The sequence below is a fragment of the Saimiri boliviensis genome, chromosome 6 (genome assembly GCF_048565385.1).
Source record: "Saimiri boliviensis isolate mSaiBol1 chromosome 6, mSaiBol1.pri, whole genome shotgun sequence".
Taxonomy (NCBI): Eukaryota; Metazoa; Chordata; class Mammalia; order Primates; family Cebidae; genus Saimiri; species Saimiri boliviensis.
In genome coordinates this window covers 80,172,916-80,189,175 of record NC_133454.1, presented here as the reverse complement: position 1 = coordinate 80,189,175, position 16,260 = coordinate 80,172,916, and the positions used below count along the sequence as shown (strand labels likewise).

At 44.3% G+C, this 16,260-nt stretch overlaps 1 protein-coding gene across 13 annotated transcripts in view; it reads right to left on the bottom strand.

Annotated features, from left to right (window-relative positions):
* Positions 1-998: 998 nt before the first annotated feature.
* Positions 999-16,260, bottom strand: part of AMPD3 (adenosine monophosphate deaminase 3) — a 65,555-nt gene continuing 50,293 nt past the window's right edge. For 7 of the 13 annotated variants that reach the window (XM_074401084.1, XM_039470600.2, XM_039470597.2 and 4 more), the window contains 6 exons: positions 13,827-13,990; positions 12,468-12,588; positions 11,164-11,337; positions 9,451-9,561; positions 3,029-3,189; positions 999-2,429 (listed from right to left, as the gene is read on the bottom strand). In XM_074401084.1, coding sequence (XP_074257185.1) covers positions 2,285-2,429; positions 3,029-3,189; positions 9,451-9,561; positions 11,164-11,337; positions 12,468-12,588; positions 13,827-13,990 — 876 coding nt within the window. In that variant the 3' untranslated portion in view covers positions 999-2,284. The remainder of the gene's footprint in view (positions 2,430-3,028; positions 3,190-9,450; positions 9,562-11,163; positions 11,338-12,467; positions 12,589-13,826; positions 13,991-16,260) is intronic. The other 6 variants (XM_003919828.4, XM_003919826.4, XM_039470602.2 and 3 more) reach the window with 2 other exon arrangements.

Below are 16,260 nucleotides of genomic sequence, written 5' to 3'. Positions count from 1 at the left end.
TCGTTTCACAATTTGAAGTAACATGTAAAGTGAACTTAAGCCCTTAAGGGTAAGTAAGGGATAACATGCCTCAAAACCTGTTCCTTTAGAAATCTGAGCCAATATACAATTAATTGCCATTTATTCCAATTGCAAACGCAAAAGAAAGTAGGGATTTGTCCCCTAAAAGGCCAATTAAGTATAACAATGTAATAAAAGCACAAAGTGCTATAGAAAAGATGTCTGAAAAGCTTACAGGACAGGTAAAATCCAATAGGTGTTAGCTGGACAGACTAAAATAATATCCCGGGAAGAGGAAATGAACATGTATAGCTTTGCTCATGAACTATAACGGTAGAAGTTAGAGAAAATGATAGCAAAGATGTATCTTCTGGGTCTAGTGAGCTTCAGTTTGAAAATTTTGTGTTTTCCTAGCGAATGTCATTCATGTCTGAGTCATAGTAAAAGATAAAGTAGCTGTTATATTGATAGCTTTTCATGGTGCCCAATCTTAGAGTAAAAAAAACTTTTAACATTTGCTTTAAATGATTATCTTGAAATAGTTTTAAATATTTGAGCCACAGTCCTAACAGATTTTATTTAACAATTTAAAAAAAGATACCTGATACAGATAAAATGACAATGAGAAACTACACAGTACTTTGTATGTTAGGGCAAATGTTTACAAATAGGGGCTTTTCAAAAATAATCCCTAAGATAACAATGGATTTTTATTTAATTTCATAATTAGCTGCAAGATAGCACATATATTTGCCTAGTAAAAATACTGCATTTATAGTTCCATATGCTAAATTCACCAGTGGAGGAGACAGGCATTATAAAGTCACAAGACGAGATAATCTAAAGTCAAATAAATTCACAGGCAGAAATAGAGTTCTTCTAACTATAATGATTCAAAAAGTCCTCCTGTAATCTGAATTTGACTGCAGAAATAGGCTATAGTTGAGCAGCCTCTTGAGTACTAAGAGCACATGTCCTTAAAATGATGCCAAAAGAAATTAACTTAATTATTCAATATGTATTTATTGAGCACCTGCTACATATCAGGCACTAGTAACACAGAATAAGAGTACATTGGTAAAGCTTAATTCAGGTTGGTCTTTAAAAATGCTTTCTACTTGGCCCCTGGGACCATCGTATCTTCTAAAGTCATCATAGTAGGTAAGGGGAAAATTTTGCCCTAAAAAAAAATGCACCAGGTTACATTGATGAAACACACACACACAGCTAACATTTGTGAGGTCTAATGGAATAGTGGGGAAAGGACAGGATTTGGAATAAGGAAACCCAGTTGTAGGCCTATTATTACTTATTAGCTGTGCAACCTTAAGTAAATTTCACTTCTCCCACCTCTTAATTGGTGAAGTGATAATTGGCCTGCAGTCATAGAGTATTAGAGCCAAAAGGAACAGAGATCATCTATCTAGTCCTGTGCTTTTGGAAGTTCTTCATTCAAGTGAAAATATTATGTAGCAGTCGCAGTGTAAAACTAATGAATGCAGAGTCCCTTTGACAGCCCCTGAGTGTCACTCCCTTTCCTCCCCCACTCTAAAGTATTCATGAGGGGATTCACAGAACACCCTGAAAGCCACTCATCTAGTCCAAACCCTCACTTTGTGGGTTAAGAAACCAAGACTCAGAATAGGAGTGGCTGTTTTAATGAGTACATTTGGCTTCCAACTAGAAAGCGGGGAGGAGGGCTAAATAAAACGGTTTAAGAACTTCACTAAAAACGCAAATTGTCAAGAAGGAAGTCTTATATTTTAATTCCCTCAAAGTAGCCCGTTTATGAAATGGAGCTTTGAAATTGATTGTGTTTAAGGCAGCCAGCCATCCAGAGGCTGAATGAACAACTATCATCAATTAGCCTACTTGGGCCAATGGAGAAAAGTATGGCAGAAAACCACACAGACCTCATGTCACTTGGCATCTGACCATGGAAAATCCTGGCCCCAACAGTTCAAGCACTGGCAGTTTCAAGAGAAATACTTGAAAAATTAGGAACAAGTATAGACAAGTGCCCAGCTCCCAGATCCCCAAAGGAGAAGTTGCCATCTTGTTACTCAGAAATACTAACAAAAGTGAGCATGTTAATTCTTAAAGTGAGCAGTGCAACCAAAATCATCAGTTTGAAATTTCTTCAGAGGCATCCTCTTCAAAGAGGAAAGTCCTAGTTTGGAATCTTGACCACTATTAGCCACAGCAGACTTGAAATTATACCAAAAAGTTAAAATGCATGTCAAATGCTGGAGCTATTTGGTCAAGGCAGTAATCTCTTCTGATTTCATGGCATCAGACAGGTAGCTGAGCTCATTGCATAAGGTCTCATATCGGAATGCCATCCGGATCTGAGCAACATTTGTCTTTCGAATATCATTTCCTTCAGGTCCTTCTTTATAATAATTTTGTCCCAGAAACTTTTGCTTTTCCTGTGGACCAAGAGAAATACAAATGAAACAATATACTTTTGATTTACTTTCTATAGCCACATGGGCAGCTTTGACATCAGTCACAGCAAATCAGACTAGTCTCCCTGAAGCTGATCTTCTGTCAGGACATCTTATCCCCACAGGACTCATAAAATTCCTCCTGGCCTCCGTGTCCTCAAGGATGTCACCCTGACAACCTCAGTCATCCTCAGACAACCCTTCATTCCTGGCTGTGCTTTCCTTGATCAGAGAGGAAAGATGATAAGGTCTGCAGCAGCTGTTGGTGAGGGGGAAGGAGGTAAACTTTAATTAAGAAGTCCCTCCGGAGAGCTGACAAGGACAGTGATTCTGGGGAGAGCCAATCCAAGGAACCATATTGCACATGAAAAGAATCTTAAGCCTGGGGAGGGAGTCCAGATGGCCAAATAGATACAACTCCAGCACACAACAACACCCAACAAGAGAGATGCAGAAATCGAGAGATCTGGCTCCAAGGAACCAGGTGCATTTCAACAGGTCTGTTTGGACATTGAGCAAAGCCCAGAGAGGGCAGACCAAGGTGGGGAGGGGTGCCGCTTCACCCAGACAGTGCAACTGACCAGTGAGTCGGAGGCTCCCTCTCTGGCACTCCGGTCCAGATACAGCACTTCCTCCAAAGCCTCAGCAATACACAGAACAGGGGATCGTTGCCAGTCAAGCACCAGGAATTAGAAGCGCAGAGTTGAATAATCAGGATAGTGTCCCAGATTGGCGCACAGATCTAAGCAAACACATAAGCCCATAAGTCGGCCAGCAGAGCCTGTGGACTGAGCTAGTGCCCCCTCCCCCTGCCCAGAGAGAGAGGGAGCTGAAACTGGGAAGACAGATGGTGCTGCTGGGCAGGTCCCTACCCTCCCCGACAAACCCCAGAGGGCTGAAGCACTAACTGTAGTTGGTTAGACAGCCAGTTCTTCAGTCTGAGCTGAACCCTGAATGATCCAGCCCTGTGGAGGAAAGACACAACCCACCATTAAAGGGGTGGGACTAGGTGTCATGTTTTAACAAAAAACACAGGAAGCCTACATAGCAGTGGGATGGTGGTCTTGACCACCTAGCAGCATCTCCAGGTCAGCGGAACACGCAGGACTAACCTCCCAGTGTAAACAAAAAAGACACAGGAAGCTTACCTGGTAACCTGAAGGAGTCCCTAGAAACCCAGTAGTGCCTCAACAGACAGACAAGCAACCTCATCAAGCAGCTCCCTGAGATCACAGCCAGGTAAACCCACAAAGATGGGAAAAAAACAGCACAAAAAAGATGAGACCCATCAAAGACCAGAACACCTCTTCTTCAAGGGATCACAGCTCCTCAACAACACAGGAACACAACATGACCAAGAAAGAATGTGATGAATTTACAGAAACAGGCTTCAGAAGGTGGATAATAACTTTACTGAGCTAAAGGAACACATTCTAACTCCATGCAAAGAAACCAAAACCTTGAAAAAAGGTTAGATGAAATGCTAACTAGAATAACCAGCTTAGTGAAGTACATAAACGACTTGATGGAGTTGAAAAACACAGCACAAGAACTACGTGAAGCAAACACGAGTTTTAATAGCCAAATTGATCAAGCAGAAGAAAGGATATCAGAGATTGAAGATCAACTCAATGAAATAGAGAAGGCAAGACGAAAGAAAAAGAGTGAAAAGAAATGAACAAAGCCTTCAACAAATACGGGATTATGTGAAAAGACCTAATCTACGCTTGATCATTGTACCTGAATATAACGGGAAGAATGAACCCAAGCTGGAAAACACACTCCAGGATATTATACAGGAAAAATTCCCAAGCCTAGCAAGGCTGTCCAACATTCAAATCCAAGAAATACAGAGAACTCCACAAAGATATTCCTCAAGAAGAGCAACCCAAAGGCACATAATAATCGTCAGATTCACCAGGGTTGAAATGAAGAAAAAATGCTAAGGGCAGCCAGAGAGAAAGATGAGGGAAGCCAATCAGAGTCACAGCGGATCTCTCAGCAGAAACCCTGCAAGCCAGAAGAGAGTGGGGGCCAATATTCAACATCCTTAAAGAAAAGAACTTTCAACTCAGAATCTCATATCCAGCCAGTCTGAGCTTCATAAGTGAAGGAGAAACCAAATCCATTACAGACAAGCAGTTACTGAGAGATTTTGTCACCACCAGACCTGCCCTACAAGAGCTCCTGAAAGAAACACTAAGCATGGAAAGGAACAAGTACCAGCCACTGCAAAAGCACACCAAATGTCAAAAGACCAAAAATGCAATGAAGAAAAATGAGTTAACTAATGGTCAAGAAAACCATCCAGTAACAAAATGGCAGGATCAAATTCACACATAACAATATTAACATTGAATGTAAATGGCCTAAACGCCCCAATCAAAAGACACAGACTGGCAAACTGAGTAAAAAGTCAAGACCCATCAGTGTGCTGTATTCAGGAAACCCATCTCACATACAAAGCCACACATAGACTCAAAATAAAGGGATGAAAGAAGACTTACCAAGCAAATGGAGATTTAAAAAAAAAGCAGGGGTTAACAATCCTAGTCTCATAAAATGGACTTCAAACCAACAAAGATCAAAAGAGACAAAGAAGGGCATTACATAATGGTAAAAGGATCAATCTAATAAGAAGAGCTAACTATCCTAAATACAAACCCAACACAGGAGCACCCAGATGTATAAAGCAAGTTCTTAACCTAAAACAAGATTTAGACTCCCACACAATAATAGTGGGTGACTTCAACACTCCACTATCAATACTAGACAGATCAACGAGGCAGAAAATTAACAAGGACATCCAGGACTTGAATGCAGAGCTAGACCAAGAAGACCTAATAGACATATACAGAACGCTCCATCCCAAATCCACAGAATATCCATTTTTCTCAGCATCACATCGCACTTACTCTAAACTTGACCACATAATTGGAAGCAAATCACTCCTCAGCAAATGCAAAAGAACAGAAATCATAACAAAAAGTCTATCAGACCACAGCGCAGTCAGATTAGAACTCAAGATTAAGAAGCACACTCAAATCCACACAACCACTTGGAAACTGAACAACTTGCTTCTGAGTGTCAACTGGATAAACAATGAAATGAAGGCAGAAATAAAGGTGTTCTTTGAAACCAATCAGAATGAAGACACAACTTACCAGAATCTCTGGGACACCTTTAAAGCAATGTCAAGGGGGAAATGTATAGCAGTAAATGCCCACATGAGAAACAAAGAAAGATCTAAAATTGACACCCTATCATCAAAATTGAAAGAGCTAGAGGAGGAAGATCAAAAAAACTCAAAAGCTAGCAGAAGACAAGAAATAACTAAGATCAGAGCTGAACTGAAGGAGACAGAGACACAAAAAAAAACCTTCAAAAAAATCAATAAATCCAGGAGCTGGTTTTTTGAAAAGATCAACAAAATAGACTGCTAGCCAGACTAATAAAAAAGAAAAGAGAGAAGAATCAAATAGATGCAATAAAAAAAAAAAGATAAAGGGGATATCACCACTGATCCCAAAGAAATACAAACTACCATCAGAGATTACTACAAACAGCTCTATGCACATAAACCAGTAAACCAGAAAGAAATGAATAAATTCCTGGACACTTGTACTCTACCAAGACTAAATCAGGAGGAAGTCGAAACCCTGATGAGACCAATAACAAGGACTGAAGTTGAGGCAGCAATAAATAGCCTACCAACCAAAAAAAGTCTAGGTCCAAATGGGTTCACAGCCTAATTCTACCAGACGTACAAAGAGGAGCTGGTTCCATTCCTTCTGAAACTATATCAAACAATATAGAAAGAGGGAATCTTCCCTAACTCATTTTATGAGACCAACATTGTCCTGATACCAAAACCAGGCAGAGACTCAACTAAAAAAGAAAACTTCAGGCCTATATCCATGATGAACATCGACACAAAACTCTTCAATAAAATACTGGCAAACCAAATGCAACAGCACATCAAAAAGCTTATTCATCACAATCAAGTAGGGTTCATCCCAGGGAAGCAAGGCTGGTTCAACACACACAAGTCCATAAACATAATCCATCTCATAAACAGAACCAAAGGCAAAAACCACATGATTATCTCAATAGATGCAGAGAAGGTCTTCGACAAAATTCAACAGCCCTTCATGCTAAAAACTCAATAAACTAGGTATCAATGGAACATATCATAAAATGATAAAAGCTATTTATGACAAACCTACAGCCAATATTGTACTCAACAGGCAAAAGCTGGAAGAATTCCCTTTGAAATCAGGCACTAGACAAGGATGCCCTCTCTCATCACTCCTATTCAATATAGTATGGGAAGTTCTAGCCAGAGCAATCAGGCAAGAAAAAGAAATAAAGGGTATTCAATTAGGAAAGGAGGAAGTCAAACAGTCTCTATTTGCAGACAACATGATTGTGTATTTAGAAGACCCCGTCGTCTCAGCCCAAAATCTTCTCAAACTGATAAGCAACTCCAGCAAAGTCTCAGGATACAAAATCAATGTGCAGAATCACAAGCATTCCTTATATACCAGTAACAGACAAACAGCCAAATCAAGAGCGAACTCCCATTCACAATTGCTAGAAAGAGAATAAAATACCTAGGAATACAACTAACAAAGGATTTAAAGGACCTCTTCAAAGAGAACTACAGACCACTGTTCAATGAAATAAGAGAGGACACAAACAGATGGAAAAACATTCCATGCTTATGGTTAGGAAGAATCAATATCATGAAAATGGCCATACTGCCCAAAGTAATTTATAGATTTAATGCCATCCCCATCAAGCTACCCATGACCTTCACAGAACTGGAAAAAAAAAAAACCACTTTAAACTTCATATGGAATCACAAGAGAGCCTGTATAGCCAAGACAATCCTAAGCAAAAAGAACAAAGCAAGAAGCATCACACTGCTGGACTTCAAACTATACTACAAGGCTACAGTAATCAAAACAGCATGGTACTGGTACCAAAACAGAGACACAGACCAATGGAACAGAACAGAGGCCTCAGAAGCAACACCACACATCTACAAGCATCTGATCTTTGACAAACCTGACAAAAAACAATGGGGGAAAGGACTCCATGTTTAATAAATGGTGCTGGGAAAACTGGCTAGCAATGTGTAGAAAGCAGAAACTGGACCCCTTCCTGTCACCTTACACTAAAATTAACTCCAGATGGATTAAAGATTTAAACATAAAACCTAACATCATAAAAACACTAAAAGAAAACATAGGCAAAACCATCCAGGACATAGGCATAGGCAAGGACTTCATGGCTAAAACATCAAAAGCAATGGCAACAAAAGCCAAGATAGACAAATGGGATCTAATTAAACTCCAGAGCTTCTGCACAGCAAAAGAAACCATCATTAGAGCAAACCGGCAGCCAACAGAATGGGAAAAAAATTTTGCAGTCTACCCATGTGACAAAGGGCTGATATCCAGAATCTGCAAAGAACTAAAACAGATACACAAGAAAAAAAACAAACAACCCCATTCAAAAGTGAGCAAAAGGATATGAACAGACACTTTTCAAAAGAAGACATATATGAGGCCAACAAACATATGAAAAAATGCTCATCATCACTGGTCATTAGAGAAATGCAAATCAAAATCACATCGAGATACCATCTCAGGCCAATTAGAATGGTGATCATTAAAAAAATCTGGAGACAACATGCTGGAGAGAATGTGGAGAAATAGGAACACTCTTAAACAGTTGGTGGGAATGTAAGTTAGTTCAACCATTGTAGAAGACAGTGTGGCGATTTCTCAAGGATCTAGAAATAGAAATTCCGTTTGACCCAGCAATACCATTACTAGGTACATACCCAAAGAACTATAAATCATTCTACTATAAAGACATATGCACATGTATGTTCATCGCCGCCCTGTGTACAATAGCAAAGACCTGGAACCAACCCAAATGCCCATCAATGATAGACTGGACAGAGCAAATGTGGCACATATATACCATGGAATACCTAACTGCCATAAAAAACGAGTTTGTGTCCTTTTAAGGGATTTTGATGAATCTGGAAATCATCATTCTCAGCAAACTGACACAATAACAGAAAACCAAACACCATATGTTCTCACTCATAGGCCGTGTTGAACAATGAGAACACATGGACTCAGGGAGAGGAGCATCACACACTGGGGGCAGTTGGGTGGGGGAGGCTAGGGGAGGGACAGCAGGGGGTGGGGAGGGATAACATGGGGAGAAATGCCGGATATAGTATGCACCTATCTAACAACCCTGCATGACCCACACATGTACCCCAGAACCTAAAGTAAAATAAATTTTAAAAGTGTAAAGGAAAAAAAAAAAAAAAGAATCTTAAGCCTTTAACTGCTGCATCATCATCCAACAAGGGAAGCCCCTAATGCAACCTCTCCCCAACCAGTGACATCACCCAGGGAAGTGTCGGCAGACCTAAGATACATCAGAACATGGGTCTCAGTGCTACTGCCACCTCAGAATTCAGGGCTTTTAAAAAAATGACACGTCTCGGTCCCAGTGTCTAGGTTTTTATTCAGTCTAGATACTGTTCCCATCTATTCAAGAAATACTGAGCTCCTGCTCTGTGCCAGGGACTATCTAGGGCCCAGGGATATAATTCTGAACAAGCCTCTCCCCTCACAGAGCTTATATTCTAGAAGGAAAGACAGAAAAACACATAACTAAATATTAGCAGGAATAAATGTTACGGAGAAAAACAGATTAAGGGGACAGAGAATAATAGCAAGTGTGTGGCTATTTTAGAAAGGGCGATGAGGGAAGGCCTTACGAGGAGCCGTAGAGGTCTGAAAAGGGTGAGGAAGCAGCCATGGAAACGCAGGAGGCATTTTCTCTCCCCATGCCTGAGTGTCAGAGGCCCTGCCTGCTGTGTTGTCACAGATCCCCAGTGCTTGGAAGGTGCCTGGCACACAGCAGGCAGCCTTCCCAGGAGGGACACAGGTGGCACCATCACACTGCATACCTGATGCGAGAGGCCGCTCTGCAGCACGCTGTTCCTGGCGATCTCACACAGGTCGCATGTGCTCAGCTTCCACACTTGAGCTGCAATGGCATATTCTTCCATAAGTGCTTCCTAGACCCTCCCCCAAAGCATGTGGATTAGACAGGAGAATATCCAAATCAACCCTTCACATATGTCCAAAGATAACATCAGACACTGCAGGTTTAACTTTTCCTCACTAAATGGCACCTGGATCATCAAATGTCACACCTTCAATGCCCAAGATCTTCTGTGAAATCATGGGTTATCAAAGATCTAAAATCACATCTCCAAATGTATTCATTGACCAGTACTGAGCTCATGTTGAAGCCCTGTACCAGTCATCAGGGATGCCTGTCTCTGCTCTCCCGTGACAAGCCCTCTAGTCATGCCACTTTTAGCACTGATCTCTAGCTTTTTTTAACACACTAATTTCTTAAGTTTGCCTTATGTGTGTGTATTATACATATATACATATATGAATAAAATACTAAAAGCAGAGACAGAACATCAAAAAAAGAAAAATAAGTGATCATAGGATAGGTGGTAAAATTGTGTACTCGCAGAAGGATCTGAGTTTGAGCTGTGGTTTTGCTTCCCTTCTGGGATGTGAAGTGTCTATTCATGAGTCCTCTATGACCTCTTCCCCCACCCGACTGCTGCTGTAGCCTAGAGCAGTGGTTCTCAAAGTACAGGTCAAGGACCACTGAAGGTCCTAAAACCTTTGGAAAGATCTTCTCTTTTCCAATTATGTATTTCCATGAAGCAAGATTTTCTATTTTTATATATTTTGACTAAAAAGTCAAATGCAGAAGTGGCTAGGAGAGTCCTGCTGACTTCCATTAAGACATTAAAGAGGCTTAAAAATGCAAAACAAAGGCAGGGGGTACTGTTATTTTCAGGAAGAAAAAAATTATTATGTAACATTTAATTGGTTTATTGATACAGTTTTTAAATAATAAATATTTTAAATTTCTTATTCATTTCTAACATGTTAAATATCAGTAGGTATAACCCACATAAACAACAGGTCTTGGAAAACATAAGTTTTTAAGAGTATAAAGCGGTCCAGAGACCAAGAAGTTGGAGAACCTCTGTCCTAAAAGACTCTGGTGCTTCTGTTTGTGGTAAGCAATGGCTAGTCTCGTCAACACCGTCGAAACATGCTGGGTACGCTTGCAGCTGGCCCCCATGCATGACACCACCTTTCCCTTCCTCTTCTTTTCCCAGAGACCCAACATGTAGAAATTTAATGGCATTGCTTTAAAAGGTATTTAGAAATATTTTGAATATATGCAGACACTACACTAGACCCTTTGATTCATTATCTTCATGAATCCTCACAAGGTAGGGGTAGAGACAATTTAATCTCCATTTTACAGATGAAGAGGAACTTGATCCAGAGAGCTAATAACTTTACCAACATCACAGAGCTCATAAATGTCAAAGAAAGGGAAAATAAAGGAAGGCAAAGATACTGATATTAAATTGTGCCTTTGAGGGTTCAAGAACCCCAAAGAGAGGGTTCTTGGAAGGCACAATTTTCTCCCACCAGTGACTTCCCTTCTGTCTTCACTGGGCCACCAGCCCCACCCCAAAAGCAGAACTGAGCCATGGGCTTAAGTCCCTGAAATGGGAGGACAGGCTAGGACTGATCCCTACTGAGGCACTACGTCCTCACCCCAAAGTCCTCACCTTCGTGTAGTGGAACTGCATGGGGTCATCGGTGGAAAGAGAAACGTGCAGTCCCTTGTGCAGGAATTCCCTCAGAGGGTTCTTGGAATATTCGAGAAACAAACTGTTGTTGCTAAGAGGAGACATGGCAATGGGGATCTGAGCAAGGTAGTAGAGATACTGCAATACTGGACTCTGCAAAAGAACCACCAAACTCATGTGACAAGTGCCAGAGAGAGGAGAAGGGAAAAGGGAAGGGAGAAAAGGAGGGAAGCAGCATTCACCAGTGGAAACCAGGGATCTGAACAGTGTCTGCCCAAGTCCTCAACCTGAGTTCCTGGAAGCCAGAACACCCAGACACACATTCCCCTTCCCCACTGCTCATCTCATTTCTACATTGCATGCCAGGCATCTCCCTGGTGCCTCTACCCACTGTTGGAAGCACCCACTCTTGCTCCAAACCGGAGGCAAGGCTCAGAGCAGGAAGGGCAGCCCACCTCAGCCTTCACCTTCAGCTCCTTTCCCCTAGGCATGGACCCAGTCTAGAAGATGCCCCACTTCAATTGTTTTGTTGCTTTGACTGCAAACAGCTAGGTTGAGACTGAACACTTGAACACTCCAGCTCCTGGGAGATGAGCCCTGAAGGGACCTAAAGGGTGGACTTGCCCAGAATAGAGTGGTTTTCTACTGTAGCACCCACCCCACCAAAAAATGTGACCCATGGTTACACCTTGCCGGGACGAGGGAAAGGGAGCATTTTGATTAAACATCGTGCCAGTGGAAAGTGATCCAAAATATGAAGAAGACTACATGCACAGAGCTCAAAGGTACATCATTGAAAAGGTGGATGGACTCTTGTGTTCAACTAGTGTGGACTTGTTGAGTCAATTACTAAGTGGCAGACCCTTCATCCAACAACAGCCTTTGGAAGGAAGAGCATAGACATTATGTTGCAGCATCAAAAAATGCTTATCATACAACAGGGACAAAGCAGCCAACTTCTGTGTTCATTATGATAATAAACACATTAAAATATACTCTGGATAAAATACAGAAATTGGATATACTAAAAAGCTAATAATGGCTATTTCTATTAACATAACAGCAATAAGGGCTGGCTTTTTTTTCATTTCTCCAGTTTTTGGAAAATTGAAATTGTGATGAGTTTGATTATATTACTTTCATAATTTAAAATGAAACCAAGATCACGACAGATATCCCATCCCAGAAGAGGGCCCAGCTTTCTGGCCTCACTGGCCAAGCCTCCCAGGAGCACAGAGCAGGGCAGTTGCTGCAGGGCAGGCTCCCGAGAGTGGCCTGGTTACCTTCTTGAGGAGCAGCCCGTGGGAAATGTTGTCAGCAGTGAGGAAGGCAGACACCAGGTGGGTGATGGAGCCGGCCTCCCCACAGTGCGGCCGGAACAGGAACGTGCTCAGGCCGCGCTCCCTGTAAGAGAAGAGAGCCCCGGATCAGGAAGGACCCCCTGGTTGGCTCTGCCTGGGGCCTGCAGCCTCAGCTCACGGGCAGCTCCAGGGGGAATAACCACCCATGGTCAACTGTGCTAACCCAGTGCACCCTGGAAACTACCCCTCCTAAAATGCAGAGGCCCAGGTTCCAGAGCCCCTTAGAACCAAGAAGCATCATCTCTAGGGGTAGAGAGTGGGCCTCGAAGTAGAAAGAGAACCTGCTGTGCCCTCCAGCCACTCTCCTGTATTCCTCTACCAGCCTTGTGTCCTGCATTCATAGAACTCCAGAGCAGGGAAGGCCATGAGAAACCGGAGTCTGACCTCTCTGTTATGAAAAGGGTCAAACCAAGGCCCAGAGAGAAGTCTATGTTCCATGCAGGTCTTTGGCAAAGCCAGAACCAGAGCTCCCATCTCCAAAAACTCAGTCCAGGACTGCCTCCACCCAACCAGGCCATTTATTTCGATCAGGGCCACATTCTAAACCTCCACACCCACCAACTAGCACCGGTTTAGGCTGAGCTAGTGAGGCCCGAGGGCCCAGCAGGGGCGGGCAGGTGGGATGCAAGACTTGTAGGGAAGGGAATGGCTCAGTGTCCTACTGTCCTGGGCAGCCAACTCCTGGCTCTTGTCTGTGTGCATATTGGTAGGAACCTCTGCCTGTAAGACCTTCGCCTGTAAAGGCATGTATGGATTCAGTCTTTTTGTTCCCTGTTATTTATCCAGTGCCCAGGACAGTGCCTGTCACATAGCAGATGCAGTAATTTGTTGAATGAAAATATACACGTGTGGACATTGTCGTGCGGTGTTAAGTGAACGTGCACATGTGGACATTGCTGGTGCGGCAAGTGAATGCATGTGTGTAATGGCATGTCCTATGCTTCTGTTATCTCAGGGAGGTACAGAATGTACCTGGAATGTGCACTGGTGAGTGTGTGTACATGTAAACATGTGGACACGTGGGCTGTGGCTGCATTGCATACTGTACACAATGTATATCTGTACTGGCGTGTGTTATGGTGGGCATGTCTGCATGTATGTGATCATCTGGAGACATGCCTCATATAGCATGCTGGAAAGTGTGGATTTTGATGTATGTGAGCACATGGACATGCGTGTTGGTTCATATGGACACGGGCGACATGCATGTGTACATGTGTGTGCATGTGTGCATGTACTAACACATGAACCCAAGCGTGTGCAAGGGCAGGCCGCACGCACCTGCGGAGGTTGTTCAGCACCATGATGTTGGCATACATGTAGTACAGGTAGTAGCTGTAAGGCGGGTTCTGCTCACTGGTCCAGACGTCTGGGCTGGGGCTCTTGTCGGAAAACATATGGTCACTATGCTTGGACTCATCATCCACGCTGTCAAACCCCGTCACCTGGGCAGGAGGAAAGGTCCTGAGCACCAAGCCGAGGCAGGACCAGGATCAGACCTGGCTCAGCCTCCTGGGGCTCACAGCTGCCAGAGGCCAAGGGGTCTGGGGCCCTCAGGTTCACACCTCAGCTAGGGATCCCATAGCCTGCCTGAGGCCACATTCCTCTCAGGGATGAGGAGTGGGTACGTCACCAAAGTCTGCCCCTTTGGGCTTCCAAAGGTACTCTGGAGGGGAGACACGAGAGTGCCAAGCCCTTATGTGGAGGTGGCGACAGCGGGGGAAACTGCCAGGACAGGTGAAGGGTGAGGCAGCCATGCCCACCACCCGCCCCTCTGCTGCACCAAGGCCAGCCTGCAGGGAGCAGCGGCCACTGCCATCAGCAGCAGCAACAAGCTATGAAGGGAAAGGGTCCTACTACACAGCACGTGTCAGGCCCTGCTCAAAGCACTTCATGCACATCAGTTAATTCATAACTCAGAGCAACCCAGGAGGGACCGGTTGGCTGTGGAGCCCCATTTCACGGTTGAGCAAACCAGGGCCAAAGCAATTAACGGAAGTTGCTCAAGAAATCAGGCTCAGCCGGGTGCAGTGGCTCATGCCTGTAATCCCAGCACTCTGGAAGTCTGAGGTGGGTGGATGACAAGTTCAGGAATTCGAGGCCAGCCTGACCAACATGGTGAAACCCCATCTCTCCAAAAAAAAAAAAAAAAAAAAATACAAAAATACAAAAATTAACTGGGCATGGTGGTGTGTGCCTGTAGTCCCAGTTACTCGGCAGGCTGAGGCAGGAGAATCGCTTGACCCCTGGAGGCAGAGGTTGCAGTGAGCTGAGATGGCACCACTGCACTCTAGACTGGGTGACAGAGCAAGACTCCATCTCAAAAAAAAAAAAAAAAAAAGAAACGAGGTTCTGAGCACTGAATATGCACTCTTTGGGACTGTAGGTGGAGGATACCCTAGGGTATGCCCAGGTGTGGACAGGAGAATCCAGCCAGATGCCTCACAGACAGAGAAGAGGGTCCTTGCTGGGCTGACCCATGGCTCCTGGGAGGCAGCTAGCTCTGCTCTCCAGTCCCCACTGGGAGCTACCCTCTGACATGGGCTCGAGTAGCTTCAGGAAACTCCCACCCTTCCACTGCAGTTCTACCTCTGCTGGGACCCCTGGGGAGCCCTCCAGAGTCACCAGAGCCTTCCGGCTGATGCCAGAGGTCATCCCCAACCAAGAACACATGCATGGAGGGCACGGGCTCTCGGCGCATAGGGGAGGCTTGTTACCAGGCCTCTCTCCATCTGCCCAGCCATGGCAGTGCTTTGCAAAGGGGCCTCTAAATATCAGATGGGAGAAAGAGACTGTCCCCCTTAATCCACAACTGGCCCAAACGGGGGGGATACCAGCCCAGGCCCCAGGCCCCAGCGAGTGTGTGTGCGTGTGTGTGCATGGGTGCACGTACTAACACATGAACCCAAGCGTGTGCAAGGGCAGGCCGCACGCACCTGCGGAGGTTGTTGAGTACCATGATGTTGGCATACATGTAGTAGAGGTAGTAGCTGTAAGGCGAGTTACAGCTTCTTACACCGAACAAGAGTGCCGGTCTCTCTTGTTCCTACAGGGGCAGCAGGGGCCCAGAGGAGCAAGGTAGCATGAGGGTGTTGGCCAGAATCTTCCCTGTCACAGAGCCCTGTGTGTCAAAGGAAATGACAGAGTCCTTGCTATGACCCTAAGCACGCCGAGGGGTTCAGGGGACCAGGGTAGACCTTGAGCTCTGCTCTGGGCTCACTAGCCCCATACTTCACCTGAACTTTCTGAGGCCTTGTATGGGGATAATTTCAGCCTCTCTCCAGAGCTCTATCCAGCTAAAGCAGAGCCTCACCACTGCATCTCCCACAGCCTCGGGTGCAAAATACGTTGTCTCCTCCTCCTGCTCCTCCTCCTCACACCTACTCTTCCTCCATTGCTGGCAGCAACCTTCGAACAGTGCACCATCCACGCTCCTGCACAGCCAGGACTCCACTTCCAGCTACCTTCTCTTCTGGGCCATCTCCACACAACAGCCAGAATATGTTTGTATAAAGTATAAATTCAATGATGTCCCTCAGCTTGTCCAATCACATTTTGGGCATACAGACTCAATCACTCCCTCCCCATGTCCCAGCCTCAGGCTCCCCTCTGTGCCTCTCCCTGTAGAAAGTCATCCATCACCTCCACTGGGCACTGGCCTGTATCACCATCTGCTAACCCTCAATTCTAGCCATCCAGAGGAAGAGATTGGCTC